The 27,719-nt window shown below is 61.1% G+C and overlaps 3 protein-coding genes across 7 annotated transcripts; all 3 read left to right on the top strand.

Annotated features, from left to right (window-relative positions):
- Window positions 1-602: 602 nt before the first annotated feature.
- Window positions 603-8,828, top strand: TMC8 (transmembrane channel like 8). Of its 2 annotated transcripts, none has more exons than XM_047706499.1 (15): window positions 603-1,345; window positions 1,557-1,705; window positions 2,080-2,229; window positions 2,505-2,587; window positions 3,104-3,240; window positions 3,497-3,644; window positions 4,005-4,175; window positions 4,482-4,621; window positions 5,956-6,079; window positions 6,346-6,443; window positions 6,613-6,796; window positions 7,030-7,088; window positions 7,181-7,339; window positions 7,750-7,828; window positions 8,332-8,828. In XM_047706499.1, exons 1-15 carry the CDS (start codon window positions 1,185-1,187, stop codon window positions 8,587-8,589), a joined length of 2,100 nt encoding a protein of 699 aa, XP_047562455.1. In that variant the 5' UTR covers window positions 603-1,184; the 3' UTR covers window positions 8,590-8,828. The 2 variants fall into 2 exon arrangements, with proteins under 2 accessions (XP_047562455.1, XP_047562454.1); XM_047706498.1 differs by having other exon boundaries at window positions 605-1,345; window positions 6,958-7,088.
- A 2,006-nt stretch (window positions 8,829-10,834) lies between these two features.
- Window positions 10,835-22,484, top strand: C16H17orf99 (chromosome 16 C17orf99 homolog). 3 transcript variants are annotated; one of them, XM_047706514.1, is made up of 6 exons: window positions 10,835-12,109; window positions 12,521-12,553; window positions 18,228-18,527; window positions 20,004-20,273; window positions 20,418-20,514; window positions 21,482-22,484. In XM_047706514.1, the coding sequence occupies exons 1-6, from the start codon at window positions 12,073-12,075 to the stop codon at window positions 21,486-21,488; spliced, it is 744 nt and encodes a 247-aa protein (XP_047562470.1). In that variant the 5' UTR covers window positions 10,835-12,072; the 3' UTR covers window positions 21,489-22,484. The 3 variants fall into 3 exon arrangements, with proteins under 3 accessions (XP_047562470.1, XP_047562469.1, XP_047562468.1); XM_047706513.1 differs by having other exon boundaries at window positions 12,072-12,553; window positions 18,231-18,527; XM_047706512.1 differs by having other exon boundaries at window positions 12,072-12,553.
- A 135-nt stretch (window positions 22,485-22,619) lies between these two features.
- On the top strand, window positions 22,620-26,594 carry SYNGR2 (synaptogyrin 2). 2 transcript variants are annotated; one of them, XM_047706519.1, is made up of 4 exons: window positions 22,620-22,794; window positions 24,618-24,855; window positions 25,272-25,411; window positions 25,501-26,594. In XM_047706519.1, exons 1-4 carry the CDS (start codon window positions 22,696-22,698, stop codon window positions 25,696-25,698), a joined length of 675 nt encoding a protein of 224 aa, XP_047562475.1. In that variant the 5' UTR covers window positions 22,620-22,695; the 3' UTR covers window positions 25,699-26,594. The 2 variants fall into 2 exon arrangements, with proteins under 2 accessions (XP_047562475.1, XP_047562477.1); XM_047706521.1 differs by lacking the exon at window positions 25,272-25,411.
- The last annotated feature ends 1,125 nt before the right edge of the window (window positions 26,595-27,719 follow it).

The raw sequence follows: 27,719 nt of genomic DNA, 5'->3' as shown, positions 1-27,719 counted from the left end.
GGCGGGATGTTGAGGATTAACGCCAAGGGCTTCTGAAGCAGCCTCAAGGGATGGGGTCCACCCATTCTGTCACTATCAGCTCACTCTCACGAGGACAACCTGCCACCGGTAGATAAGTGCCCCTCCCCCCACCTCTGGCTTCAGCTCCCCAGGCACAAAGGGACCGGTAGGTGGGGGGAGCACGCTGGAGTGGCAGGGAGGGACAGTGGGACACCACCCCACCCCCTTGCCAGCCCTGACCCCACAGGCCTGGAGGCTGCCCCTCCGTGTCCCGCCCTCCCCCACCCTCCTGCCTGCCTCTGCATCACACAGGAAGTGCCGGCCCCAGAGAAAGCAAAGGAAACTGGGGGGGGGGGGTGAGGAGTGGAGCGGGGAGGAGATGGCGGGAGAGCTGGGGTTCCTGTCATGTGACCCCTCCCCCAGTTCCCTCACAGTCCCGCCTAGCGTGGAGGGAGCCAGTCCAACGAGGGGGCTCCTCCGGGGACTTGGTCCCTTGTTCCCAGGTGAGCTGGTGCAGAGTGGCGGGAGGAGACAGAGCTTGAGGGGCTGAAGTCCAGAGAGAATCAGGTGCAGGGACTGCTGAGCGGTGGGGTCCCCTTCCCGAGTCTGGGGCTGTAGCCACGACTCCTCATCTGGGGTCCCTGGGGGGCAGGCAGACCCAATCCTGCGGGCTGGACCCCAGGTAGCAGACGTAAGGGGGAGGGTCCCAGTACATCCAAACCCCGCAAGATACTGGATTCTAGGAACTGTCAGGGTTTGGGACAGGGGCCTGTTACCACTGGGAGAATTACTATGGGGAGAAGAGCCAGAATTGTCTTGTCAAAGGGTGACCCCAAAGGCCTGTGGCCACAGGCCTCAGGTGTGACCTGGCTGCAGTAGGCCTCGGACCCCATCGCATTTCTCTGTGGCCACACCTGGCTTTGTGTTTGTCTGGGACAATCCCATCGTCCCACTACCTTTGGATCTTTCTCCTCACCGACAAACAGGAAAACTGAGGCCTCTGGCAGGGGGTTGCTTTGAGATGTGCCTGGGGACCCAGCCCAGAGCTGCTCCAACGGGGTTCTTTCCTTCATCTCTGGCTGTGCCAGGGCCGAGAGCTTGAAGCTCACCCAGCAGGCGGCCCACGTCCCCTCTAAGAGGGGGGGGTTGCAGCCCGGCGCCTCCAACCTCAACCCCACGCAGAGATGCTGAGGCAGTGGTCAGTGCAGTCCGGCCAGGCCCTCGTGGAGCCCGAACCTGAGCCAGGGGTCGAGGAGCTGTGGGAGCAGGAGATGGAGCGGCTGTGGTCCTCCCAGGCTCAGGTGCGGGAGCTGCCCTACGCCATGGTGGACAAGCGCTTCATTCGGTGGGTGCCTCCCCCCCACCCCCCGCCTTGGGCAGGACCCGCTGGAGGCCAGATGGTGGGGGTGGGTGGGGCAACTCCCAGAGGATGCACCGGTGGGATGGGGTGGAAGTCACCAGTCGTGGGAAGATGCCTCTGGCCCCTGGCATTGCTCTGCCTGGCCCGGTGGGCACAGCAGGTGACTCAAGGACGCCCCATCACCACCCCAACCCAGGCAGCTGCGGGAGCCCAAGGGGGTGAAGACCTCTTGCTGGCAGCGATGTCAGCGCAGGTGGCGGACTGTCCGGCGGCGCCTAGGGGAGGCAGCACAGCGGCTGGCCCAGGGCTTTGGGCTCTGGGAAGGGGCTCTCCATGAGATCGGGGGTAGGACCCGCACCCCCACCCCCACTTCCCACCTCCCACCTCCCTTCTCTGGAGGCTCAGGGTCTGGTTTAGAAACCCGAGGCCACCATCCCGCTTGCCATTGTCCCTTCCGCCCTCACTAAACAACCCCCCCTACCGCCGAACAGGGCCCCCCATCCTTTCACACCCCTCCCACCCCCCACCGAGGTGCAGAACTAGGCGGGTGACAGCACCCCCAGGTGGCTGTCGGAGGTACTGCTGGCCCCTGATCCGCGGTCCCGCAGGGCTGGTCGCCCTCCCTGGTCACCAGCACCCTGCTGGCTTGGTCAGCCCTCGGGTTCTCAGCGGGCGCCTGGCCTGGTGCGGTTCTGAAGGCCTTGCTGCCCTCCTCACAGGCCTCTTTGGCACCGGAATCCAGTCCTACTTCACCTTCCTGCGCTTCCTGCTGCTGCTCAACCTTCTGACCCTGCTGCTCACTGCCAGCTTCGTCCTGCTGCCCCTGGTCTGGCTCCGCCCCCCTGACGCGGGCCCCTCCCTTAACTTCAGTGAGTGCCCAGCCTCCCCCCCTGACAATGAGGTCCTGGAGGCCCTCCTGCACCCTAGGGACCCTGAGGGGCTGGTCCAGGGCTCAGAGTGCTGGGACAGCATCGTCCTGCTAGAGCCCAGCCCTGGGACTCTCCCTGACCGTTCCTTGTGCGGCACCCTCCTCGGGTCCTGGTCAGGCCTCCCCAGAATGGGGGTTGTGATGGAGGAGATGGGGGCAGAGCCTCACCTTTGCCTTGGGGACCCTTCCCTACTGCTCCCCTCTCCCTCCCGACAGCCCTGGAGTGCCCTGGTGGCCTCCAGGCCCAGACTGGTGTTCCCAGATTCCACAATCGACTTTGGAACGTTTTGACCGGCAGGGTAAGGGAGCTCCGTCTCGGCGATGCATCAGGAGGGCTGGGGGACCCGGAGAACTGGCCCCAGGGGACCGCCATCTAAGAGGACCCCCATCCCTTCAAGGACATTGGCTTCTAGGGGGGCAGTTTTACATACACAGGCTGGCGGGGACAGTGATGGGGTCAGAGAGAGGCTGAGGACGGTATGCACAGCCCAGGGCCATGGTCCTCTGTACCCAGCTGGGGTGGGGGGACGGTGTAAAGGACGGAAGGGAAGAGTATCCGGGTACTCCCAGGACAACAAAGATAAGCACCTGGGTGCTTATCGTCCCTGGGTGCCATGGAGAGGTCACCAAGCAGACTCCCGTATTCCAGTCCTCTCTCTTCCTCAAAGCTGTGTGGCCTCGCTCTGGGACTGTGACGTGGTGGGGATGCTCTCCCTCCCTCCCTGCCGAGGAGTCTGTGACAGTTAGAGAGCCAAGACACCGGAGAACTTAGCACACAGCCCGCATGACCCGGTTGTCACCATCCACACCCCCAGGCCTTTGCCGACAGCTATCTCTTCTATGGAGCCTACCGGGCGGGGCCTGAGAGCAGCTTGGCCTACAGCATCCGCCTCGCCTACCTCCTGAGCCCGCTGGCCTGCCTGCTGCTCTGCTTCTGTGGGATTCTGCAGCGGTGAGAGCAGAGCCCCTGCCTGCTTCTGGCTCTTTCCCTGATCACCCCTCCCTTGGCTTGGCAGAAGGGCCCCAGCCTCGTTCGGGCAGGCTCATTGGTGGTTTCACGGCCCTGATTGTGTCCCCAGGGGCAGAGCTCAGGGACACTGGCCCCATATCCCTACCCCTGACCCCAGGCTGCACCCTGGGCTGTCAGGGGCTTCCCGCCCCAGACCTGGGTCCCTCCCCCATGGGCCCTCGCCTCCTGCTCGCTCCAGGATGGTGAAGGGTCTGCCCCAGAGGCTGTTCCTCGGTCAAGACTACAAGTCGCCTGTCAGTGTCAAAGTGTTTTCCTCCTGGGACTTCTGTACCCGGGGACAGGAAGCGGCCACCATCAAGAAGCATGAGATCAGCAACGAGTTCAAGGTGTGTGCAAGGGTCTGGCGTGGGGACGTGGGTGTGTGCATGAGCGCATGAGCGTGTGTGACTTTGCGCGTGAGTGGGTGTGATTTGGGAGTGTGCGCACATGTGCGTGTTCCAGCCGGAGGTGGGGCCGTGCCAGTGTTTGGGCATGAGCCCACCCACCCCGTGCAAGGGGCAGTGGTCTACATAACACCGGCCTCCGCCCCTCACCTGCACCTGCCCCAGGGTCACACCAGCCTCGCCTGGCAGTGGCAGCCCGTCTCCCCACAAACACCAACCTGGAGCTGACGGCCTCCCCACTCCAGGCAGCACCCTGCTGGCCAGGGAGAGACCCGACCATCTGTGTCCCCACCCCCATGACAGGTGGAGCTGGAGGAAAGGCGTCGTTTCCTGCTGGTACAACAGGAGACCCGGGCCCAGAAGGCCTGCCACCTGCTCACCCACCTGCGGGTCAATGTCCTCATCGGGCTCCTGGTGGTTGGGGCCATCAGTGCCATCTTCTGGGCCACCAAGTACTCACAGGACAACAAAGAGGTGCCAGGCCATGGACATGTGTTCGTTTAACCCTGGCCAGAACTTTGAGGGGAGACAGGATGGTCCCACTTGGCAGATGAGCAAGCTGAGACTCAGAGAGATAGACACAGTGTGCCTAAGGTCCAGACGGGCCAGACTGCCTGCACCCGTGGTACCCCCAGCCGCCATGCTGTCGCTGGGAACAGTCCGTGGGCTTCCTGATGCCAGGCCTGCACCAGGAGGACACTTGAGGGGGCTGTAGGGTGTGGGGGTGCTGCTGGGGACCCTCCGGTCCCTGGGCACCCCCTTACCTGCTTTCCCCTACAGGAGTCCCTGTTTGTGGTGCTCCAGTACCTGCCCCCTGGGGTCATCGCCCTTGTCAACTTTCTGGGGCCCCTGCTCTTCGTCTCCCTCATCCAGCTGGAGAACTACCCTCCCAACACGGAGGTCAACCTCGCCCTCATCTGGTGAGTGCCACCCTTGGGGGTGATGGGTGGGACAGCCGTGTGGAAGGTCAGGTACGGAGTACACTGTGTCCTGCTGTCCGTCTGGGTTATTGTCCGAAGCTGGGGCACCCGAGCAAGCGAGGGCTTGCAGGAACTTCCAGAAAACACCATCTCGGGAGCCTCCATCTAAGGTTTTCCAGTGCCTTCCATCCAGAGCCAGCCAGCAGCCCGCACCACACACCAGCCATTCAGAGAGGCCAGTGACAGAACAGCCAGAGGGGGTCGGAAGCCAGCTCCACACACAGGGAAATCGGGAAAGTGGGATGTCACCCTGTGACAGCCTTCACATGACCTGTGACGTGGGGACCATCCTCCGCCCCATTTGACAGATGAGGAAACTGAGGCTCACGCAGTCAAGTACCTCAGCCGAAGGCAAGCCCGCCATGCCTGCTGGGTGCATGTTTGGTACAAGCCCTCCTCCAGCCCCGTGCTCTGCCCCCCCACTCAGGACCAGGATCCTGCCTTGGACTGGAAGCCCCTCCTGGAGCCTCCCCTCCCTCCACGAACCCCAGTTCTGCTTTTCTGTCTGCCACGCCACCCCCCCCCCCCACTTGGCTCTGTCTGCTTTGCCTTCTGCTTCCCGGGAGCAGAAGCTGTCCGAGCCCATTCAGCTTTCCTGCAAGGTGGACTGTGGTTTGAAGCTTTATCTTTGGAGTAGACGGTAGCACATGCACGTGGTAAAAAGTTCAAAATGCTCCAAATGCTCCAAAAAATCAGCCCCCACCTTCCCTGCTTCCCAGGCTCCCTCAACAGAAGACCCACTGTTCCCCGGCAGACTGTGGTCGCCTGTCGGCTCTGAAAGTCCGCCCCTAGATATAAAGGGCATGTGATAGTTGGGGTCTAGCCATCCCGCCCATGTGGTCCTGTGTGGCAGTGTCCGGGGGCGTGAGGCTCGAGTGTGATGCGTGAGACGTTGTGAGTGTACGAGCGTGTTAACGGGCACGGAAGAAAGCTCGCCTCTGCTCGAAGGATGCTTTGCTTGAAGGCTCATACATGCCAGCAAAACTCCAGACTGAGTGTTGGTGGGGGAGGGTAGCTGGACTCCGCAGTGTTTCCCAAAGTGATTTCAAAACAGAACCCTTCTCTCGTGAATCATCTGGAGACCAGGATTCTGGGGAACACCCTCTGGGAAAGATGGCCACGGACAGAGCAGGTGGAAAGGAGGCTGGGCTCTGGATTCAGAGGGAGCTGGACCCGGAAGAGACGTGATCCCAAATAGAGACGGGCCACATGCAGACCTGGGGTGGAATGTGTCCGTGCGCCTGACCCCTCCCCCGACCCCGTCCTGCCCCCAGGTGTGTGGTGCTAAAGCTGGCCAGCCTGGGAATGTTCTCCTTCTCTCTGGGCCAGACCGTGCTGTGCCTCGGCAGAAACAAGACCAGCTGTGTGTCCTACGGCTACAACGCCTGTGATTACCAGGTGGCTGGTGGCTCCATCCAAGCCTGTCCCTCCCGTCCCTCTCCAGGGTCCCCTTTGCGCATGGGCAGCCCACCTCCGGGGGCACCGTTCACAGCACACCACGCGCTCGCTGTGGGGTTTCCCTGCTTGGATCTCACCCCGGAGGCCCAGGTTCTAACTCAGTAACCATGTCAGACTCCAGGCCCAGCTCTGCCACCACAGGGGCCCCCCGGGGGTGGGGGAGGGGCGGCTGGGGGCCAGGGATGACAGGTCCCCCTCTGCTCCAGTGCTGGGAGAATGCGGTCGGGGAAGAGTTGTACAAGCTGAGTATCTTCAACTTCCTCCTCATGGTGGCCTTTGCCTTCTTCGTCAGCCTGCCGAGGAGGTGAGGCCTGGAGACCCCCACGGTGGGGGGGACGGGGCTTATCTGGGGGTGGCCGCTGGCTGCGGCCAAGGGTGAGCGGTTCTTCCCATGGGTCTCCGTGTAAGCCGGTGGGACGTGGTCGGTGCCTGGTTGTGACTGATGTGGGTGCCGGGACGCTCCCCGCCCCCAGGCTGCTGGTGGAGCGGTTCTCGGGCCGGTTCTGGACCTGGCTGGACCGGGAAGAATTCCTGGTGCCCAAGAATGTCCTGGACATCGTGGCAGGGCAGACGATCACCTGGATGGGTCTCTTTTACTGCCCCCTGCTGCCCCTGCTCAACAGCATCTTCATCTTCCTCACCTTCTACATCAAGAAGGTGAGCGACACCCGCTGGGGAGGGGGCGTGGAGCCCCTGTCAGCAGGGCGGGGCTCAGGTCCCGCTCCCGCCCGCCCCCTCGGCGTCCCTTCCCCGGGCCTCAGGCTCCTTGGCATCTGCGACTGGCTAAGGACCCCCATTTCCCATTGCTTGCCCCCCAGTACACCCTCATGAGGAACTCCAGGGCCTCTCCAAGGCGGTTCCGCGCCTCCAGCTCCACCTTCTTCTTCCAGCTGGTGCTCCTCCTGGGCCTGCTGCTGGCCGTTGTGCCCCTGGGCTATGTGGTCAGCAGGTGAGAGCAGCAGAGGCGCCTGTGGCTGGTGAGCAGGGAGCTCCGGCCCCGGGGACCCTGCTGCCAGCCCTGCCCTGGCTCTCTCTCCCCAGCATCCACTCCTCCTGGGACTGTGGCCTCTTCACCAACTACTCGGCCCCCTGGCAGGTGGTCCCGCAGCTGGTGGCCCTCCGGCTGCCGCCCCCTGCCCAGCGCGCCCTCCACTACCTCGGCTCCCACGCCTTCAGCTTCCCCTGCCTCATCCTACTCAGGTGCCTCTCAGGGCAGCAGGGGCCGAGGGAGGGCACACCTGGGAGGAGGGCCTTCCCTCGATGGGCACCCCCCAAGCAGTCTCATGGGACCTCACAGGAGCCAGACAAGGACAGGCAGGGAGGCAGGGTCCCAGGGGGCGGAGCGTGGGCCCAGAGGCAGGTAGGCCTGGACAACGCCTTGGGATGTCACCTGTAAAGCAAGTACCCATGTGAAGGGGGAAACACAGTGCCTCCTGCAGACGCGCTGAAAACCTGCCCGGAGCGGAGAGGGGCTGCCCGCGGGAGGAAGGAGGGGACAGATACAGGGGTCTGCGGGGAAAAGAACCGGGGAGGTGTTTTTGAGAAACTGAGGTGGGGAGAGAGAGAGGTCGGGGAGGGGCCACTGACCTTGGATCTCCGTCTGTCCAAAGCCTTGTCCTGACCGTCTGCGTCTCCCAGTCCCAGGCCAATGCCAGGGCCATCCAGGGGCTCCGCAAGCAGCTGGTGTGGGTGAGTGTCCGCTGGGCTGGGGAAGGGCCAGACTTCGCCCGGGAGTGTGGCCTCGGGCTGGCAGCCACCTGACAGGAACACGGTTGATAGTCGATAGCTTGCTACAGCAGTAGCATCACCTGGCGTCCACTAACTGCACAGCTGCCATTTTAACTCGGGCTCTAGGGGGCGGGCGGGGACAGAACCCTGGTAGGGGCGTGGTCTCGGACCGGGCGGGGGCGGGACCCTGGCGGGGCGGGGCTTCCTCGGGGGAGGGGCGTGGTCTCTGGCTTGACTGGGGCGGGACCGTGGTGGGGCGTGGTCTCGGTGTGGAGGCGGGGCCCATGGGGCGGGGTTTGTGTTGGGCGGAGCTAGGGGCGGGGACTCGGACGGGGGCCAGGCAGGAGACCCGGGACAGCGGACCGCAGAGCCGCCGCGGCCGGGCGGGCTGTTTGTTCCCGGCCGGCCCCTCGGAGGAGGCGCCGCTCGTAACCGTCCATTCGCTCCCAACCCCCTCCGCACAGCAAGTCCAGGAGAAGTGGCACCTGGTGGAGGACCTGTCGCGACTGCTGCCGGAGACGGGCTCCGGCGGCTCTGTGGGGCCCGAATCCCCTCCCTCCCGAGCTTCCCGCCCGCGGTCTTTCTGTCCTGGATTCCCGTGCCCCGGCTCCCCAGGCCCCAGGGCCCCTAGGGCAGGACCTTGCCTCGAGGATCCAGCCAGGCCAGGCGGTGGCCCTGTCGCCGCCCCTAGATTCCGCTTCCCTAGCGGCTCGCAGCTGTAGCACCCACCCCTTCCTCCTCCCCGAGCCTCCCCAGGGCCTGACCTACCTCCCTGCAGCCAGACTGTCCCTGGCCCCAGGCTCCTGCCCCCTAGTGACTGATGCTCTCAGCGGGCCCTCCAGCAGGACGCGGGAGAGCCCAGGGGCAGCAGAAAGAGAATATGGGAAATTGTATTTATATTTTTACCTCAGTCCTGTAAAGTTTCAATTTTATAATGTACATAATATATTACATAGTCATACAGCAGAATAACCCCTGAATGCAACTTACAGATACACATTTATGGGGGTGCTCAGAAGTGCCCCCACTGTGGGGAGCACCACCTAAACGTGTCCGGGAAGGGTAAGGCCTGGCTACGGTCGAGCAGACCTGCGCCGTGGATCTGCTGTGTTCTGAGTGCGCATGGGCCCCCAGAGCCTCCTGGGGCTCCTTCTCCACCTGTGAGACCCTGAGCCCCACAAGCAGTGCTTGCGTCAACCAGCAGCAGAGCGGACTCCGGAACTCGGCTCCAGGTGCCCACGGCATGCCAGGAACGCCCCTGACCCTGACCCTGACCCCGACCCCGGGGGCTTCCCTGAGTCTGCGGAACGGAGGGTCCAGGGCCAGCCTCTCCCTGGCAGGATTCCTCACCATCTGCTCTAACCCAGGACCCCACATCAACAAAGTGAGCCTCCTCAGGCACCCAGAAGCCCCTGCCTCTGCTGCGGTTCTCAGTCCGTGGTTCGCAGCCTTAGAGGACTGGCCCTGTGCTGAGGCTGCCGACGTGCTCAGCCCAGGGGTGGCCAGCAGCCAGGCACCGGGACTCCCGAAAGCTTCCAGGTGACTCTCCCCGGCGGCCAGGGCTGAGAACGCTGGCCTGAAGAACTGTTGGGAGGGAGGCTCAAGAGAAGCCCCATGACATGCTCTCCAAGCCTCTGTTTCCACCAGGGGCCTGGCGCCTGGCGGGATTCCCAGCCTGGGCACTCTGGCCTCATGCCCTCAGGCCGGGGCCTTCACGTGGGCCTTGAAGGCTTGGCCGGCCAGGCCTCTCCCACAGCTGTTCTCTCTCCCTCTCCCGGTGTCACATGACCCTGTCAGCCTGTCAGCAACTGCCGGGCCTCGTTCCAGGGAAACAGTGCGGTGGGCTCAGCTGGCCAAGGGCCACCGGCCTGTCCCGGGTGAAGGTGGCCCACACTTTTAGCAAGTGGCTTAGGACCAGTGTGTGGCCCCCGCCTGCCGCCGTAGCAGGAGCTGGGAGCTTGGCAGAAATGCAGATTCTCAGGGCACCGTCCCCGCCCCCACCCCGGGCTCCGACCTCCTGACACAGAAACTTTAGGGGTAAGGCCCAGCACAGCAGACATTCACAGAGAATGAGCCAAGTGCAACACCAGGAGAGGACAAGCTTGAGGAAACCAAACTCTGGGCCTGTTTGCTCTGCTGAAACATGAGGCTGACACCACCCTCTTCTGAGCCGCTGCGAGGATTAAATGAGCAATTACATGTCAAGTGTCCTGACATGTGCCTTGAGTCATGAGGCTTTATTATGGCCTGACTCCATACAATCCGGGTTAACTGGACCCTCCTGAGTCCTCTCCTCCTCGTGCCGCCTGTGGAGGGAAGGAGCAGAATAGCCCAGAGGACCAACCCCCTCTGCAAACACTCCAGGCTGACACACAGGTGGTTGCTGGGGCAGGGCGACACCCGGTCGATCCAAACCTTCGAGAAATGTCTCGAGTCTGCCCACCACGCTCTCCTCTGCCCTGCTCCCCAAGTACACTGATGGAAGGAGGAGGCTCCTCAGCGGCCACCTGAGCTCAAACCCCATGCCCTGGGCACAACATGGAGGGAAAAAGCACAAGTTTTTGGAGACGAACTGGGAGCAGCCTAGACGATCCCTCTGTCTTACAACCTCAGTTCTTCCGGTTCCTGTTCCGACCACTGCAGCAGAGCGAGGACAGACTTCCTGGAAGGGAAAGAACGGAGAGAATTTGGAGAGAATGCTCTTGCTCCCCACATGCACGGAGGTGGCCCTGGGGCGCACCCCCAGGCTGTGAACCCGGACTCTGGGTGGCAAGTGACAGTTGCTGATTCTTGCCTCCTGGGCAGACGGGGGACCAGCACGGCAACTGACAAATCTCGTCCCCAGCCGAGCTCCCGGGACGTCAGCCCCCAGGCTCCGGCTACCCCCCCACCCCGCTCCCCATCATCCCTGCCGCTGCCCCCATGTGAGCAGGTCAACTGCTCAACCCGCTTCCCACCACGCCCAGACCTCTCGGGCCTCCACGCCTTTCCCCGAGGAGGGCCAAGGGTACCCGAGGGCAAGGCTGTTCGTGCCTTCCTTGGGTCACTGCCGGGCTGTGCAGGGGTTGGGCATGTGGTCCACCCAGGGAGTTCTGCAGGAGAGAACAGCCCCTACTGGACGAAACGGATCCCTAGGGGCGGGACATCTTACCCAAGGAAGGCTGTCCAGATGGGCGTTTCCCGCACAAACTAAATGAACTAGTCTAGCAGCCCTGGGCTTGGCTTGGGAGGAGCCCAGCTTGCCTGGAGCAGGCAGGAGCCAGGGCTCAGCTGCGGGGCTGGCTGGGCCCACACATCACCTGCTCTCTCCATTCTCTCTGAGCTCCAAGCTGCCCTGAGTCCCCAGCCCCGAGGGGGCGCGCCCTGGTCCAGCCTTAGTGTGCCCAGAGGTTTCCTGGCTCACCCCACCCTTCCTTCTACCTGAATCCAGTGAGCTCTGTTTCAGACCGCCGAAAAGGCCACGCCACCACACGTGATGTGGTCTGGCCTCCTTCCGGTCTCGCTAGCATTGGGTCCAGATCCTGGGGAATGACCGCCGTCCGTGGGCAGGAGGTAAAACCCCTCCCCGCTCTGAGCTGGCCCACTGCAACACACTCCTGGGGGGACCAGGGGCCCACCCGGTCTGAGCTTTAATTTGGGGGCTGAGCCCAGTGTCAGCTGCCCAGCAGGTGCCCACCAGGTGGTCACTAAGGAACCAGCATGAAATGGGCCGAGGGGGCCTCTCCTGCCTGTCTCTCTAAAGGGTCCAGCCCCCCAGGTCTCCTGTGTGTATGTCAGACTCTCCTGGGGGAGTTTGGGAAGGACCTTCGTGATAAGCGGCCCATCCTGATAATCCAGAATAAGGACTTCATCTCAAATCAGAAGATCAGCAACCTTACTACCCCCTCTCCATGTAGCATACATATTCCAAGGCTTAGGGGTGCACATCTTCCCCGCAAACAAGCCAGGCTTCTACAGTTCAGTCGGGATGGCTGAGTGTAAGCCCCTGGTTTGGCTTCGAGGCCCAGGGGCCTCCCAATCCCCCCAGAGAGTGTGGGGGCCTAGCTGTTCTGGGCCCAGCCCTGGCTGCTGAGGCGTTGGGGGGATGTGGCCTCTGGGTTATCTGCCTGCTACAGCCACCCACCCCAGGAGCATCTGGGGCCCCAGAGTGGAGCTGGCCCTGCTGACAGAGCTCTTGCTAGCCTGAGCAGGGCCCTTACCCCGGCATGTGGCTCCTTCTGCTGCTGTGCTGGGCCGTGCTGGGTGAGCTCATGGGGACACCATCAGGGGCAGGAGGGACCACTGCCAGGGCCTTGGGGAGGCAGGCTGAGGGTGCAGGGATGCCAGGGAGCACAGGAGAGGGACCCGGAGGCACGGATGCTTCCAGGAGCATGAGGACAGCGAGGGAAAGCTGTGAGCTTGAGTCTCAGACCAGCCCCTTACTGCACAGTGTGGCCTGGTGGCTGGGTCCCTGAGCTAAACGCACTGTTTACTCAGCCACCAGGCGGCTGATGATTCTGACTGTTGTGCCCTTGAAAGAGCTTCTGGGAGTGAAGGCACTTGTGGAGTCCTGGGCCTCCCTTCCGGCCTTGGCAGGAGGCTCTCTGGGTGGTGTCGGTCTCCTTTCCACCCCGGGCTCCCTGCTTACTACCTTCGCTCCCTCCTCTTTTCCAGCCACCAGCAGCTTCTCTGTGGAGCCAGAGGTAGGTGAGTAGCCCAGCACGCTTGAGGGAGACGCTGGGTGCCGTGGTGGGTGTTGTGGCTAGTGGAGATTGCTGACGGTGAGCGGGTGTCTGGTGGTGGACAGATGGAGAGTTCTGGAACTTGGCCTCAAGCCCTGCAGGGCCCTGGAGAGCGTGGAGAGGAGCAGAGTGAACAGGCCAGTGGGGGACCTCTAGGGCACTTGCAGCAAGGAAAGAGCTGGCTTCCGGTTGGGCTACGGAGCTGGGAAGGAAGGGGAGCAGAGGGCGTGTCCCTGGGCAGGTGCACCCCAGTCCTTCTACTACAGGTCCGCTCTGGAGCAGATCTGCTAGGTGGGTGTGATCCCAGTGAGGGCTGGGGCGTCCAGGGCGGGGCACTCAGGCTGAGGAAGTCCGGGCTCCCCCCCCAACCCTCCAGGTCTGGCAAAGGAAGTCTGACTTACTCTCCCAGGCAGCCAGAGGGCAAGGGGCCCCTTTTCCACAAGGGGGTGATACAGAGCCAAGGGGAGGGGACTCTCCTGGTCCAGCCTCGGTGCCGGTCTCCCCCACCTTCCTTTTCCAGCTCTTCCACCACACACCCTATTTCTAGTCCTGTGACCCTTAAGGTCAGGGTGGTGGGTCACCTCCTCCTCTCACCAGGCTGGGGGGGGTGTTCCTCCCCCACTTGTCTCCACCATCACCTCACTCGGGTCACCGGGTCGCAGAGCTGGCATCTGTCTCTCTTCCCCTGAAGGGTGGGTCTCACTTGAATGCGGCACAAGCAGAATTATCATTTCCTCATTTGCTTTAAAAACAAACACGTCAGTTGTGGTGTTTCTGCTAAAAAGAGAGCGGTTGAGGTGGCAGACGTTTGCGTCCCCGTTTCGGGAAGTACCTGGCCAGGGCTGGTGGGCCCCCCTCGGCCCCTGACTTCTGCTCAGACTCTTGCCCAACAAGCCTTGCTAACTCCACTCCGGAGAGGCCCGCTGGGAAATCATTCATTCATTCGTCAGAGACCGTAGGAGACCCTGCTTGGTGCCAGGCACTGTTCTAGACCCCAAGGTGGGTCCACAAGGTGCAGAAAAAAACAAAGATTCCCCCCCCCTTCCTGTAGCTTACATTCCATCGGGGGCAGGGCAGGGTGCAGAGGACAGAGGGTAGTGAGTGACTAGAAGCACCTTCTTCTGTGTGCTGGAACCCAGTAAGTCCTGGAGAGAAGCAAGCAGGGGAGATGGGAGGGAGCACGGGGCTGGGGACCAGGGGTGGAATCCCAGGGAGCCATCAGGCGGGTCCCGGGATCGAGAGGAGAGATTCGGTGATGGCCAGAGCCACCGGGAGAAGTGATCAAGATGTATTCTGAAGGTCAGGCCAGCAGTGCGTGGGGAGAGGATGGGATGGGATGAGAAAGACGGAACCGGAGAAGGTGATCCCAAAGTTTTTTGCCTGAGCAGCTTGAAGGATTGACCAAATAAAGTGCAGCCAGACCATAAAATATTACTCAGCTAAACACCCGCGGGAGCGAGCAGTGGGGGCAAAGAGATGGGAAGTTAAGGAATGGAAGAGCCAGGATGGTCTCTGGGAGGTGATCTCTGTCGGGTGCGAAATCCCCCGGGACTGCGGACTGGGAGTGGTGGGAACCTGGGGCAGGAATGTTCAAGGAATGATGGCTGTTTCTAGGCAACTAACCCAGGGGAGAAGGGTACAAAACGTCCGAAGACATGGGGTTCCAGGCTGGTGTTTGGGAAGGAAGGCAGGAGAATAGTCCAGACATGCCAAGAGAATGTCCACCCCTGTCCTCCAAGGTCAGTGCTGGGGAGGCTGTGGGGACCCCACCACCCAAGACAACCACGGGGTAGGCCCTGCCCTGGAAGGGGAGGCTGGTTCCCGTAGGCGTCAGTGAGGTGTCGGGGTCCCAGCGGAACCTACATTCCAGAGGGCTCTGCGGGAGGAAGCCAGGATCGGGAAGGTAGGGGAGGCGGTGGGGTGAAGGGGGACGGGCAGAGCCTCCTAAGGGGGGAACAGGCAGGAAGGGTGGCCTGGGGGCCTGGGGCTGCCGTGAACGCAGGACAGTGTCCTCAGTCAGAGGGGGGATCTCTGGATGAAGCAGGGATTCAAGCTCGATCGGACTCCCGAGAGCAAGCAGAGGGACCTTGGCGGATGGGCCTGCGATCCTCCGTGTATCCTAAAACCTGTGCGGAGTTTCTCAGCGACGTTCTAGAACCCCTCGGAAGGGGTGCTGTTGTAACTTCCTGGGCTGCCATAAAGAATTACCACATACCGGGTGGTTTAAAACAACAGCCAGTCGCTCTCTCCTAGTTCTGGAGGTTAGAGGACCAAGACGGTGGTGCGGCAGGGAGGGGCTGACCCAGGCCCCTCTCTCCTGTCTTCTGGTGGCTCCTGGCAGTCCTTGGTGTTCGTGGCTGGGGACAGCATCCCTCCAACCTCTGCCTGCCTCTTCCCATGGCCTCTCCCTGTGTGTGCGGTCTCTGTCTCTCCTCTCACTAGGGCCACTCTCATCCACTGTGGATCCCTGGACAGCATCTGGAAAGACCTTGTTTCCAAATAAGGCCCATTCATGGGACCTGGGGGATGAGGCTTGACCACATCTTTCTCGGAAGACACAATTCAACCCTCAGCACGTGGGCTGCTTGTTCAAAATCAAATCCCTAGACACCCACACCTGCCCACCTTAGGTCTAATACATTGGATCTCTAGGGTTGGGACTCAAATCTCCAACCTCTGGTTATCACAGACACAAGTCTGGAGAGAGGCGGGGGCGATCCTGAAGGGCCGCTGGGCGGGGGAGGCAGCAGCCCTGAGGTCCCCCCATTCACCCAAGGGGCTTCCTTCTCACCTTAGCAGCAGAAGGCGGCTCTGCGCGGCCACCCACCCACCCAGCCCCGCTCAACTCGGCTTCAGGTGTGAGTGTGGGCCTGTCTCTTCATCGCACTGAGTGTCCCGTCCCACCCTCCAGTACCCTGATGCACTTGATGAATTTTTTTTAAGGGTTTATTTATTTATTGACAGACCAAGATCACAAGTAGGCAGAGAGACAGGAAGAGAGAGGAGGGGAAGCACGCTTCCGGCCAAGCAGAGAGCCCGATGCAGGGCTCGATCCCAGAACCCTGGGATCATGACCGGAGCCAAAGGCAGAGGCTTTAGCCCACTGAGCCACCCAGGTGCCCCACTTGATGAATTTTTAATTGAACGCCGGACCTCTCCCTCTTGCTGGGTTAAATGCATATACAAAATGGTCAACAGACAAAGACCACACCGGTCTTGTTAGAACAGAAAGTGAATGCCCTGTTGCCTAGCGCAGCCAAAAGTGACTCTGGTCTGTGAGTTTATGTAAATCGAGTTTCTATTACTGGCCCTCGAAATGGAAACCAAGGTGGCCCAGCCTTTTCTTTCAACTCGTATTAGTCGTTTCCCTCCACGAAGAGAGCAAAGAAAGCGTCATCGCACTGAGCCCCCTGAGCCCCCGTTTCCCCCTGTGAAGGGGAGATTCGGGCCCCAAGAGCATCTGGGCAGCCAGGAGCTGGCCCTTTGGCCCCAGGTTGTGCCTGTGCAGCGTGGGCAGGCCTGGAAATCTGTTCTGGAAGGTTCCTGAGGGTTGTCAAGACCGTGGTTTCTCAACCTCGACTCTCCTGACGTTAGAACTGGACGGTTCTGTTACAGGGGCTGTCGTGGGCCTTGTTGGAGGTTTTAGTGACCTTCCTGGCCTCTCCCTACTAGATGCCAGGAGCGCCCCCGCCCCCCACCATTCATGGCAACCAAAAATGTCTCCAGGCACAAAGGTGCCCTAGAAGGCAAACCAAAACCGACCCGAGCCGAGAACCACTGGTCTAGAAAGAAATAACGCTTCGTGGTCAGAAACTTTAGGATTCCAGGAAAGGTCTGTGAAGCAAGTGTATTCTAGCGGGTTCCGGTTCTCTGCTCGGTGAGTAGTTTTCAGATGGCAGCGTGGTTCCCAGAGCCGGGGTGCCCGCCCAGCGGGGCAAGGGTGATGCACGAGGCTCGTGATATTTCGGTTTCGTCTACCCTTTCCTCTACACACTCACACAGCCCCACACACACACCTGCCCCCGAGGCTGCCCTGCACAGTCTCCTCCAATGGGCGCAGAAGGCTGCAGGCAACGCGGCCTCCCTCCTGCGCCCGCGCTGACAGGCAGTTCCCTCCCGACCTCTGTCTGGAAGAATTCAGTACGGGCAGCAAGAGGGCCAGTGGGAAGCACTTAGGAATGTTTTCTGCATCAGATCAACTCCAGCGTCTGCCTGCAAAACAGGGCAGTTACTCCCAAGCAGAGAGGCGGTCTTGATGGGGGAACGCAGGTTGCCGATGGAGAGCAGGTCTGGTCCCCGTGTCCCCGTGTCCCCAGGAGCTCCGGCATCTGGTCCTGCGCCGCCGCCCCCCCACCCCCCACCCAGTGTTGCCAGCATCCAGTCTCCTTCAGGGACCTCCCTGCTCTCTGGGAATCCTGCTTTCCCAAGTGGCCTTTCTCTCTGGCTCAGCTCGCCCCTGTGGATCTGAGTCTACCCTCTATCCTCTCCTTCTGACTGTCCCTTTAAACCACATTTTGACACCTCTGGGCACAGGGGCCCAGCCAGCTCCCCTGTATCCCAGGTTCCCTGCTGGGTCTGGCAGGAGCAGGAGGCCTCTGACACCGGAGGGCAGACAGGCATTCAGCGCAACCCAACCCGAGAGTAAGTGCCTTCCCCTGGGAGGGGGCCGTTCAGTGCACAAGCAATAGATTCCTGGTCTCTGCCTGGACAGGAAGGACTCCGGTGCCCGTCCCCTGCCACTTACAGTCGACCAACCTATAGCATCTAGAAGTTGAATTCAGTGTCGGCTATCCAGACCCGTGTCCCAAACTTCTCCGTGCTTCCTACTTGTGTCCTAATTTCATTTTTGTAGGAAATTCATTTTTGTAGGGCAAAAAGTCTAAACCCCAGAGGTAGACTTTTATCCAGGAGGGCTTTCTTTCCTTCACTCCTTCTTTCCGTCCTTTCTTCCCTCCCTCCTTCCCTCCTTCATTCCTTCTTTCCTTCCTTTTTAAAATTGAGGTGAAATTCACATAACACAAAATTGACCATTTTAAAGTGACGATTCATTAATGCTTAGTGCACTCACCATGTTGTGCAACCGTCATCCCATCTAGTTCCAAAACATTTCCATCTCCCCGAAAGGAAAGCCCCGACCCACGAGCAGTCACTCCCCATCTGCCCCTACCCCAACCCCTGCCAACAGGGCAATCTGTTTCTGTCTCGGGATTTTCCTATTCTGGACATTTCCCATGAACGGAATCGAAGATAGGTTGCCTCCTGGGTCTGATTTCTCTCACTCGACGTGATGTTTCTAAGGCTCATCCGTGCCGCAGCATGGGTGAGAACCTCGCTCCTTTTCACGGGTGAGGACTAGGCTATGGTATGGCCAGACCCCGTCCCCCTTACCATTCATCCGTGGATGGACGCTGGCTTCTTCTGCCTTCTGGCTGTCGTAAATAGTGCTGCCGTGAGCCCGTGTGTACACGTAGCCATTCGAGTCCCTGTTTTCAATCCTTTGGATAGATATCTAGAAGTGGGATTTGCTAGGTCACATGATAATTTTTTAACTTTTTGAGGAACCGCAAAACCAGCATTTTCTTAAGGTGTTTGATCAATGTTGGTTTCCTTCTTCCCCCTGGGACCCTTTCGCCTGCCAGAAGTCACCCATGAGACCTTCATTGCCTACAAAGTCCTGGAGGTTTTCCCCAGAGGCCGCAGGGTGGTCATAACGTGCCACTCACCCCAGGCACCCCCGCCCGTCACCTACTCCCTCTGGGGGGGTCAGGGCACTGAGGTTGCCAAGAAGGTGGTGAAGACCGCAGACCCGGCCTCCTTCAGCATCAACGTCACGCTCAAGTCCAGGCCAGACCTGCTCACGTACTCCTGCCAGGCGGCCTCCCCCGAGGGCGCGCACTCCGCCAGCACCAAGCTGCAGATGTACTGGGAGCTGTGGACCAGTGAGTGCACCTGGGGGGCTGGGGGTGGGGCAGGGTCTGGGCTAGAAGGCAGGAGGTGGGGACAGGATAGGTTGCTCACCTCCAAGGCCACTTTGGGTCCCTTAGACCTGCGTCTAGAACAGTGTAGCTCCTGGCTGGGCCCCTAGGGCACCACCTCCCAGCAGGGGCCCTTGGGGAGGGCCCAAGTGACCAGGGCCAGGGCCCCATCGGTTGAGCTCTGGCCTCATGCTGATAAAGTAGGCACCTTCGTGTTTTATCTAGTTCAGTCCTCACAGCAACTGGTGAGTGGGGTTCGTGGTTCCTGGCCTATGTAAAGCCCTTGGTGATTAAGAATATCACCCCAGGCCAGTGGCAAAGGCTGGTTTCAAACCGCACTCTGTTCAGCTCTAAAATCTGTATTCATCCCACTTCTTCCCCTGATCTTAATTCAGGTGTCCCTCCTGGTGGGAGGCACAGGCTGTAGTTGGTGGGGAGGAGGGGACTGGAGGGTGTTGCCCAGGCCAGTGGTGGCCCCCGGGGCCCCCTGACCCCACCCCTGAGAGGAGCCAGCCTGGTGTAGGAGGGCCCAGGGCCTGGAGGCTTATGGTCCGGGTTCAAGTCTCCACACTTAGCAGGCGGTGGGTCTTGGGCAAGTCAGTCAACTTCTGTCAGGCCTGGTTGCTTCCTCTACAAAACAAAAATAGTAATAGTTCCTAGCCCAGGAGGGCGGGAAGGATTCAGCAGAAGCTTCTAGTAGGTGGTCAGTATGCCACAAGGGGTGGTGGTTGTTACTCATCTGTAAGTCTGTTTATAGCATTAGGCGGAAGGCCCCGGGGGTTTCTAGAATCTAGACTCTTAGAAGTGACAGCTCTTTTTTTTTTTTTTTTTAAAGTGATTTTTTTTTTTAAGATTTTTATTTATTTATCTGACAGAGAGAAATCACAAGTAGGCAGAGAGGCAGGCAGAGAGAGAGGAGGAAGCAGGCTCCCCGCTGAGCAGAGAGCCCGATGCGGGGCTCGAACCCAGGACCTGGGATCATGACCTGAGCCGAAGGCAGCGGCTTAACCCACTGAGCCCCCAGGCGCCCCAGAAGTGACAGCTCTTGCTCGGAAGGAACTATTCTAGTAAAAGAGCCAAGACTGAAAGAATAGAAATAGGGCTGCCGGATAAATTTTGCACAGGACAGAGTTAGTCATACTAAAAATTTTTTCATTATTCACCTGAAATTCAAATTTAACTAGGCATCCTGTATGTATTTTTAGTCGGTAAGCCCAACAACCCAGAATATACCAAATGCGAAGTTGGGTAGTACACACTGCAAAAAGGGTAGAAGCTCAGACATGAGACGGAGGGAGTAATCCGGAAGGCTGCCTGGAGGAGGGAGCAGTAACAGTTAGGCCTCCAAGCTCAGTAGGCATTCCGTAACAAGGGAATTTGCTGGGGAGAGGGTGTGAAAGTCACCCAGCCACGCCTATGCTAACGTCTTCCGCCTTCCAGAGCCGGTGTCCCAGCTGCAAGCTAACTTCACCTTGCTGGACAGAGGGTCGGGCCCCAGGGTAGAGATTTCCTGCCAGGTGTCCTCGGGCAGCCCACCCATCACCTACAGCCTGGTCGGGAAGGATGGGACCGTCCACACGCAGCAGAGGCCGAACTACGGTCAGCCGGCCAAGTTCACCTTCACCCTTACCAACAAGTCCACCAGGCTCCAGTGCCAGGCTGAAAATGACATCAGTGTCCAGTTCAGCCCCTTCAAGCTGGTGCCCCCAGGTGAGAGAGCCCCTTGGTTCCCAGACGGGCCGCTGGCACTTCCGGGTAGGGCCATGGGGTTGGAAGAGCTCCGCCTTGCCACGGCCAAGAGCAGGAAAGGGCGCTGGGAAGGGATGCTAGCTCCGCCATCTCCCTCCCTCACAGGACAGCTGCCCCAGGGAGCCGTCGTGGTGCTAACGAGCAGCCTCATCTCCATTGCAGCTGTCACCTGTTGGTTGCTGGCCCAGGCCTGGTGGACCAGGTAGGAACTGGATGCAGGATGTGAGGGACTGTGAGGACAGCTGGTGGCCTGTATGGGCCACCACCAGGAGTCCTGTTGGAGGCAGTGGGTGGGTGGGTTTGTAAGGCAGGGCTGCCGCCAGAGCAGACAAAGGGCCATGTGGCTCCTGCATGTCCTGGAAAAGTTCATGGTGCCAAGTGCCTGCTGAGGTTTGCACATCCCTGGTTTTATGTGACCCTTACCAACACCCCCAGCAGCTCTGGGATGGAGCCACCTGGCCTCTTGGGGCGTTCGCCTGTCTTCGTGAAGGGTCCGAGGAGGGATGACAGGAGTGTGTCGATGATGCCCTCCGGGGACCAGGGCGGATCACGGGCTGCTGCTTTCCATGGCAACTACATAGGCGGGTGACATAGGCTTCCTGGCTGGTGACAAGAGGCAGGTCCAGACCTCCTGGGGTCCCCTCTCCAAGGCTCTCACTTCACTGATTTGTAAAGTGACCAGGGTCTTTGTGTCATCTGTCCCCCCTCCAGCTGTCACCTGTGCCCCGTGAACTTCTCACCTCCTGGACCTCTAAGACACTGCCATCTCCTGGTTGCCTTCCTCCCTCCCTGGCCAGGCTTCTCAGTGGCCATTGTCTGTCCTTGGTACTCCCCTTGCTCACCTCTGGGTCCCTCTTTCCCGACTCTGTCCCTTCCAGAGGCCGGATTCGTGGGAGAGCTGTGCCACCTCTCTGAGCCTCTGTGTTCCCTTCTATAAAATGGGATATAGAGACCGGGCTCTCACTGGCCATGTGACCCGGGGCCAGTGCTTGTCCTCTTGGTGATTCAGTTCCCTGCCCCTTCATTTAGTGGGGTGACTAACCCTTACACCCCTTCTGCTGCCCAGGGCGCTGATGAACTTGACACCATAAAACTCCCAGAGGCCTTGCGAGGGGGTGGCTGAGAGGTGTGTTTGCCTAACCTGAAATCTTAACTCCTCTGTCATCAAGGTTGTGACCAGAAGAGGCAAGCTTGACAGAGTCCCCTCGGAAGGGCCCTGGTCTTCATCCACGATGGAAGGACCCACCACTTGAATGAAGAAAAAGCCCACCCGCCCTGGTTCTGTTGACACCCACACGGTGTTAGGCTGAGGATTTTAGGATGGAGTGGGCTGTGATGGAAGGGGAGGTCCATAGGAAGGGGGGAGCTCTGTGTAATCCCTGTCCTCACCACTAAGCTGCTTGTCACCATCCACGCGAGTGTGGAGAGAAAGTGGGGTACATTGGGAAAAGTCCCCGCTGCACCAACCCACCTCCCCCACAGTTGTTCCCCTGGTCCCTGGAGTGGCAGCCCATCTCCTGGTGGCCTAGCCTTCTGGTCCCGCCTCCTCACCTGGGAAGACATGGAGCCCCCCCCCCCCAGCACCCCTGCATTAATCCTCGCCTGCAACTGGCAAAAAGTGTCTGGAGTTCCTCCCTGCCAGTTGGCTTGTGACCCCTCGGGAACGCAGACCCACCCACCCCCACTCAGCCTTCCTGGTTCCGACGCTCTAAACCATTGGGGGGTGGGGGTGGGGGAGGAGAACTGGATTAAACCCTGTGCTCTGCCTGTCACCCTGGAAACTTCGTTTCTGTCCGCACACTTGGGCATGGAAGTCTGAAGCCATACATACTTGGGACCTGGTCCAGCGGGGGAAGATTTGGGGGGGGGGGGGGGCGCGGCTCAACGCCACCCCAGGCTTAGCTCCACAGAGAAGCAAAGAGCGACAGGCCGGTCCGGGAGTGCGTCCAGGCTGTGGCCTGGGGTTTTGGACGCAATGGGGAGAGAAGACCGGGTGCTTCTGAGCCTGGGTCCTGGGCAGGTGAGGCCCGGACAGGCACCCGGTGAGCTTCCCGAGAAGAAGGCGGGATGGCAGGGGCAAAGTGTAGGTGGGGCAGAGGGGCGGGCCCTCCGTGCCTCCCTCTCTTCCCCAGCACGCTGGGGCCCCTTTCTGGGAGCTGGGGGACGGGGCCCGGGCCACGAGGTGGGCTAGACGGCCGTCCGCCTCCGGGACGCAGGCCCCGCCCGCTCTACTCGCCCCTGGCGGCGAGCCGCACTTTGTCCTCGGTCCCTGGGGCCGCGCTGGCCACGCCCCGGGGGCGGGGCCGGGGCGGGGAGGTGGCTGGGTCCTTGGCGGTCCGCGGCGGCGGCGGCGGTGGGGCGACGGCGGTGGGGCGACGGCGACATGGAGAGCGGGGCCTACGGCGCGGCCAAGGCCGGCGGCTCCTTCGACCTGCGGCGCTTCCTGACGCAGCCGCAGGTGGTGACGCGCGTCTTGTGCCTGGTGAGCCGGGCGCGGGGCCGGGGGACGGGACTGAACCGCGGAGCCCGGGCGGGGGAGGGGGTGGCCGCAAGCCTGCGAGCGCGACAGGTGGCGGCGGCCGAGGCCGGGAGGGCGCGCGTGGCGCGCGTGGGGCCGGCGAGAGGGCCCGGGCCCCGTCGGCTCCCACCCACCGGCCCCAGCTTCCCCCGCCTTTCCCCGGTCCCCGCTGCCCCCCACCGGCCGGGTCCGGACGCGGGGTGGCCCGGAGGCACCGCGGGGAGCAGGCCTGTCGCCCTGCTGGCGGTGGGAGGAGCTTGGGGCCGCTCCAGGACAGGTGGCCGGCGTGCTGGTACTCCGTGCTGGGGGAGTTCTCCGGGAAGGAGCTTTCCCAAGCCACGTCGGGTACGGGGGCAGTGTGGCTCCCTGAAACAGCATTCCACCTTCCACTCCGGAGCAGGCCGCGGGTCGGCTTCCCCACCCAAGATCAGGTGACCCCAGGATGTACCCTTCCCTGTGAGGTAGGGGAGCCCTCCAGGACGGGGGCGAGGTGGGGTGGGGTGGGGGAGAGGGGTCGGGGGAGGTCACAGGCTCTTGGACAAGCAGCGCCCAAAGTTGGACAAGGTGTTAGAGTGGGCATGAAGTGCCGTCGTCATGCTTCCTGGGACTAGAGCCTAACGAGGGGCCTTAGTGGCACCCATGTCCCCTCCCTGCCCGATCGTGGGGTCTGCTCCAAGGGGCAGATGCCCCGTGTGTCGGCATGGCTGTGCCAGGAGTGGGGCCTGGCACGCTGCTCCCAGCATCCCGGAGTTCCGGCTTCATCTCCAGCTGGGGGCGGGGCTTGTGACTGGTGGCCCCAGAGCCTACTGACAGGGCCTTGTTCCGGCAGGGCAGGGGAGAGGCCTGGGCCCCTCCCGCTGAGAGCCAGGTGTCCAGACAGTCCTGCATCCTTGCATCTGCTGACATGGGGTGGTGGCCTTGAAGTTTAGGAAGGAGATGAGGTGACATGAGGCTATTCCCAAGAGCCTAGAGCCGCTCCCTTGTCCCCCCAACTAGGACCTGCAGGGTTCCAAGTGTAGAACCGTGTCCACAGGGCTTGCCAGTCAGACTAGCCTGGGGTGCCCTGTGCAGCCCGGACTCACTTATGGACAGGAAGCAGGTTGGGGTTCCCTCAAAGGGGAGAGACATGATACCACAGAGGCCAGCCGTCCTTGCAGGAAGACGGTTGGCTCAACTGGGGAGGCCAGGCTGGAGCAGGAAAGATTTGGAGGGGCACCAAGAAGTGGGAGTCTGGGGGCATGGGCTTCTGCTCAGAGCACGCTGGCGGGCCTTTCCTGAGACCATGGGGCTGGGGCGGGGGGGGTTCTCCGTCACCCAGGTGTTCAGGCAGAAGATGATCTAGACAGGACGCTAGACAGGTGACTCAGGCAGAAGATGATCTGGGGGCGGGGCTCCAAGCCTGGGTTTCTGTGACTTTGTGGCCTGTCTCCTGCTGAACCACGGTGACCCCTCCTGGCAGGCAGCCCGGGCCGGGCAGTCCCCTCTCAGGAGATCCCCATCTCTTCCCCACTAGGACCCAGTCCAGGAATCCCCAGCCCTGCCCCTGCTGATGGCGGCTGTGCTGGTACTTGCTGGTGCCCTGGGAGAAGGGAATAGGGAGAAGTGGGGATTGTGCACCGGGAGGCGACTTGCTTCCGGGCTCCCGACCCAAGTTCCGAAGGGGCCGAAGCGCCTGGCCCCCACCCAGAAGGGAAAAGCAGCAGTGGGAGAGCCCAGGGTCCCCATCATGCGTGCTCCGCTCTGGGTCGTCTGGCGACCACTCAGCTCACCCCCACCTGTCCGCTCAGGTCTTTGCCTTGATCGTGTTCTCCTGCATTTTCGGCGAGGGATACAGCAACACCCACCAGTCCAGACAGCAGTACTGCGTTTTCAACCACAACCAGGATGCGTGCGGCTACGGCAGCGCCATCGGAGTGCTGGCCTTCCTGGCCTCGGCCTTCTTCTTGGTGGTTGATGCCTATTTCCCCCAGATCAGCAACGCCACTGACCGCAAATACCTGGTCATTGGCGACCTGCTCTTCTCAGGTATCTGCTAGCTCCGCCCCCCCTCTATTTGGGGAGGTAAATAGGAGCAGCCAGTGTTCCCCAAAGCCCTGGAGCTCTGGGACTGCAGGGCCTCGGCAAACAACCTGGCATGGGGGGCCGGAGCAGCCCGGGGTCCCCGCCCCACTCGAGGACACAGGCTTTTGCACAGGGACTTCTGTCGGTCTGCCAAAGCCCACCAGCGTTGAGCGATGGTCACAGGGCTCTGGAGCCAGGCCCGCCGGTCCCCACCCTGGCTTCTGCATCAGCGGCCTTTACACGCCTGGAAGCTTCTGGGAGATCCTTGCCCAGGCCCTCCTCTGCACCCCTCCCCTGCCACAGGGGGCCCCTCCTGGGTCGCTGAACAGCCCCCCGCCCCCTCCACATTGCTGACCCTGCTCTCCTGGCCTTCTTCCCAGCCATCTGGACCTTCCTGTGGTTCGTTGGCTTCTGCTTCCTTACCAACCAGTGGGCAGCCACCAAGAAGGAAGATGTGCTGGTGGGGGCCGACTCGGCCCGGGCGGCCATCACCTTCAGCTTCTTCTCCATCTTCTCCTGGGTAGGTGGGCCGGGGCGGACGAGGGCAGCAGTGCCTTAGGAGAAGGGTGGTGGAAGGCTGAGTAACCCGAAACTCGGGGCTCCCTGCAGGGTGCGCTGGCTTCCCTGGCCTACCAGCGCTACAAGGCTGGAGTGGACGACTTCATCCAGAACTATGTAGACCCCACTCCGGACCCCAGCACGGCCTACGCCTCCTACCCTGGAGCGCCTGTAGACAACTACCAACAGCCACCCTTCACCCAGAACGCGGAGACCACCGAGGGCTACCAGCCGCCCCCCGTGTACTGAGCTGCAGCCAGGGATGCTAAGGGAGGCAGGAAAGGTGCTCGGGGGAGGGGGCCCTGCCCCCTGGCCTGGACTCCTCCCATGAGCCTTGCCTCCTGGAGCTGTGGCCCCCTCTCCCGTCCAGTGTGCCCATGGGAGCCGCCGCACAGCCTGGAGAGCCCCTGCTTTCCCCCTCCCCGGCCGCTGGTGCAGAGCCCCCAGCCCCAAGTGCCTCTGCCCCAGGGGCTTCACCCACCACTCCTCGAGGGCATTTTCTAGAAAAGGGTTTTTAGCCAGATATGTTTTGTTACTGCTTTTCATGATCCCCAGCCCCCTGAAAGAGCTGGACGGGCCCGACACGCCGTTTTGACAAGTGCCTTAGCTTCTCCCCAGCCCAGGCAGGCTCAGGTCCAGGCCATGGTGGCCATAGTGACTTGGGGTTCTGTGCCAAAGAGGAGGCTGCGAGCCTTCCCCCCGCTTTGCTGCTGGTGCGGGGCCGGGACCCCTTTTCCTGCTCACTCAGGTTTGTTTCCCACCTCCTGGCGCTGTCGTGCCCACAGCCCCCTGCCTGCTCTGGGAGCTGGCAGCCCCGGGCTCACTGCTGTTGTGTCTGCTTGCTCCTGGATCTGGGGTCCTTTCCCTGTGCCTGTACCTCTGGGCGGATGCTGGTCTGCTCACTGCAGGACTGCGGGGTAGCACTCCCTTCTCCTTGTTCCCACCCCCTAGCAACAGGGAGGGGCTTTGCCTGATCGGAAACACCCAGCTTTATGTAAATATCCTGCCACTGTTAGGTGTGGGGTGCACCCATGCACCCCCCCAGCCCCGGGCTGTTTTAAATGTATTAAGGAGCCTGGGGCTAAGACAACAGATCCTTGGTTTTAGTAGACGGATTCCAAGACAGAATAAATGTTTTTCTCGTTCATAATCTCCATTGTCATTCGTTGGGCCTCCGCCTAGGGGTCCAAGAGAAATTCCACTCTGGGGTGCATCCTGGGAGGGGGGTGCTTTTTGAACTTGCATTTTGAATAGTCACAGCCCTCTGCCCCGCTGGTATGCCTAATTCACGCCTGCGCACACTTTCCCTTGTCTGGGGTCTCATGCCTCACACTGCCCTGCTCAGCATCTTAAAATAGCAACTGTGCTCAGTCTGTAAACAAGACACTTTGGACTGCCTTGCCAAGGCCCTGCTGTGCCCTTGCTGGAGTTGGGGTTGGGGGGGCACCTGGGATCTGCCCCACTGAATGTCCCTTCCCTGGTAACTCTTTCCTTCCCAACCCCTCCTAGCAGAGTGAGGAGCCCCAGGCCTCCACTTCCTGCAGCCAGGGGTTAGCACCTCCAAAGCCCATCCTGGGCCGGCCTGCCCCGAGGGAGAGAGCCCATCTCTGGCAGGAGAGGTCAGGGTCCCTGAAGCACCTCATTCCCCTTTTGGAGCAGTGACAGCGGGGACTGTCAAAAGTGGACCTGTTAGTTTGGAAATCCTGAGTAGCAACTAATGTGGTTCTGTGAATGCCTGTGACCCAGAGCCAGTCACTAGCAAGCTGGAGTAGAACGAAGGGGAGAGGCAAGCCAGGGCGAGGAGGCTACCCCAGAACCCTGATCCCATCTGCACCGGAGTTGAGAGAGGGGCTCGGCCACCCCAGCAGACTCTTGCTTCCATGCAAGCCACTGACAGCCCATTTTACAAGGTGCAGCTGAGCTAGTCTTCTGGGCTCCTGAGCTATCAAATGTCTGTTTCACAAATAAAACCTGACCCCACAGCCCCAGCTGGCAGCCCTGACCATAGCCTTGTCTTTCCATCTCGGGCCCCAGGCCCCTCCGGCCACCCATTTTGTCCTGAAACCCATCCAGACAGAAGAGCAAGCAAATGTTCCTCCCAGAATGTGCTTCGTGGTCGCTTCCCAGTTAAAATGGTGTGGCGAAGAGACTAGAAGTGCTAGAAAAGGATCTGGAAGGAAATCCCCACCCGTGTCACGTCAGAGCTGTCTACAGTGAGACCCAGGGCATCCCAGGCTGTAAAAGACAAATGTGCTTCTGGGGCCCCTGGG

This window comes from Lutra lutra, chromosome 16 (genome assembly GCF_902655055.1).
Source record: "Lutra lutra chromosome 16, mLutLut1.2, whole genome shotgun sequence".
NCBI lineage: Eukaryota > Metazoa > Chordata > Mammalia > Carnivora > Mustelidae > Lutra > Lutra lutra.
This window is presented reverse-complemented; position numbering and strand designations above follow the sequence as displayed.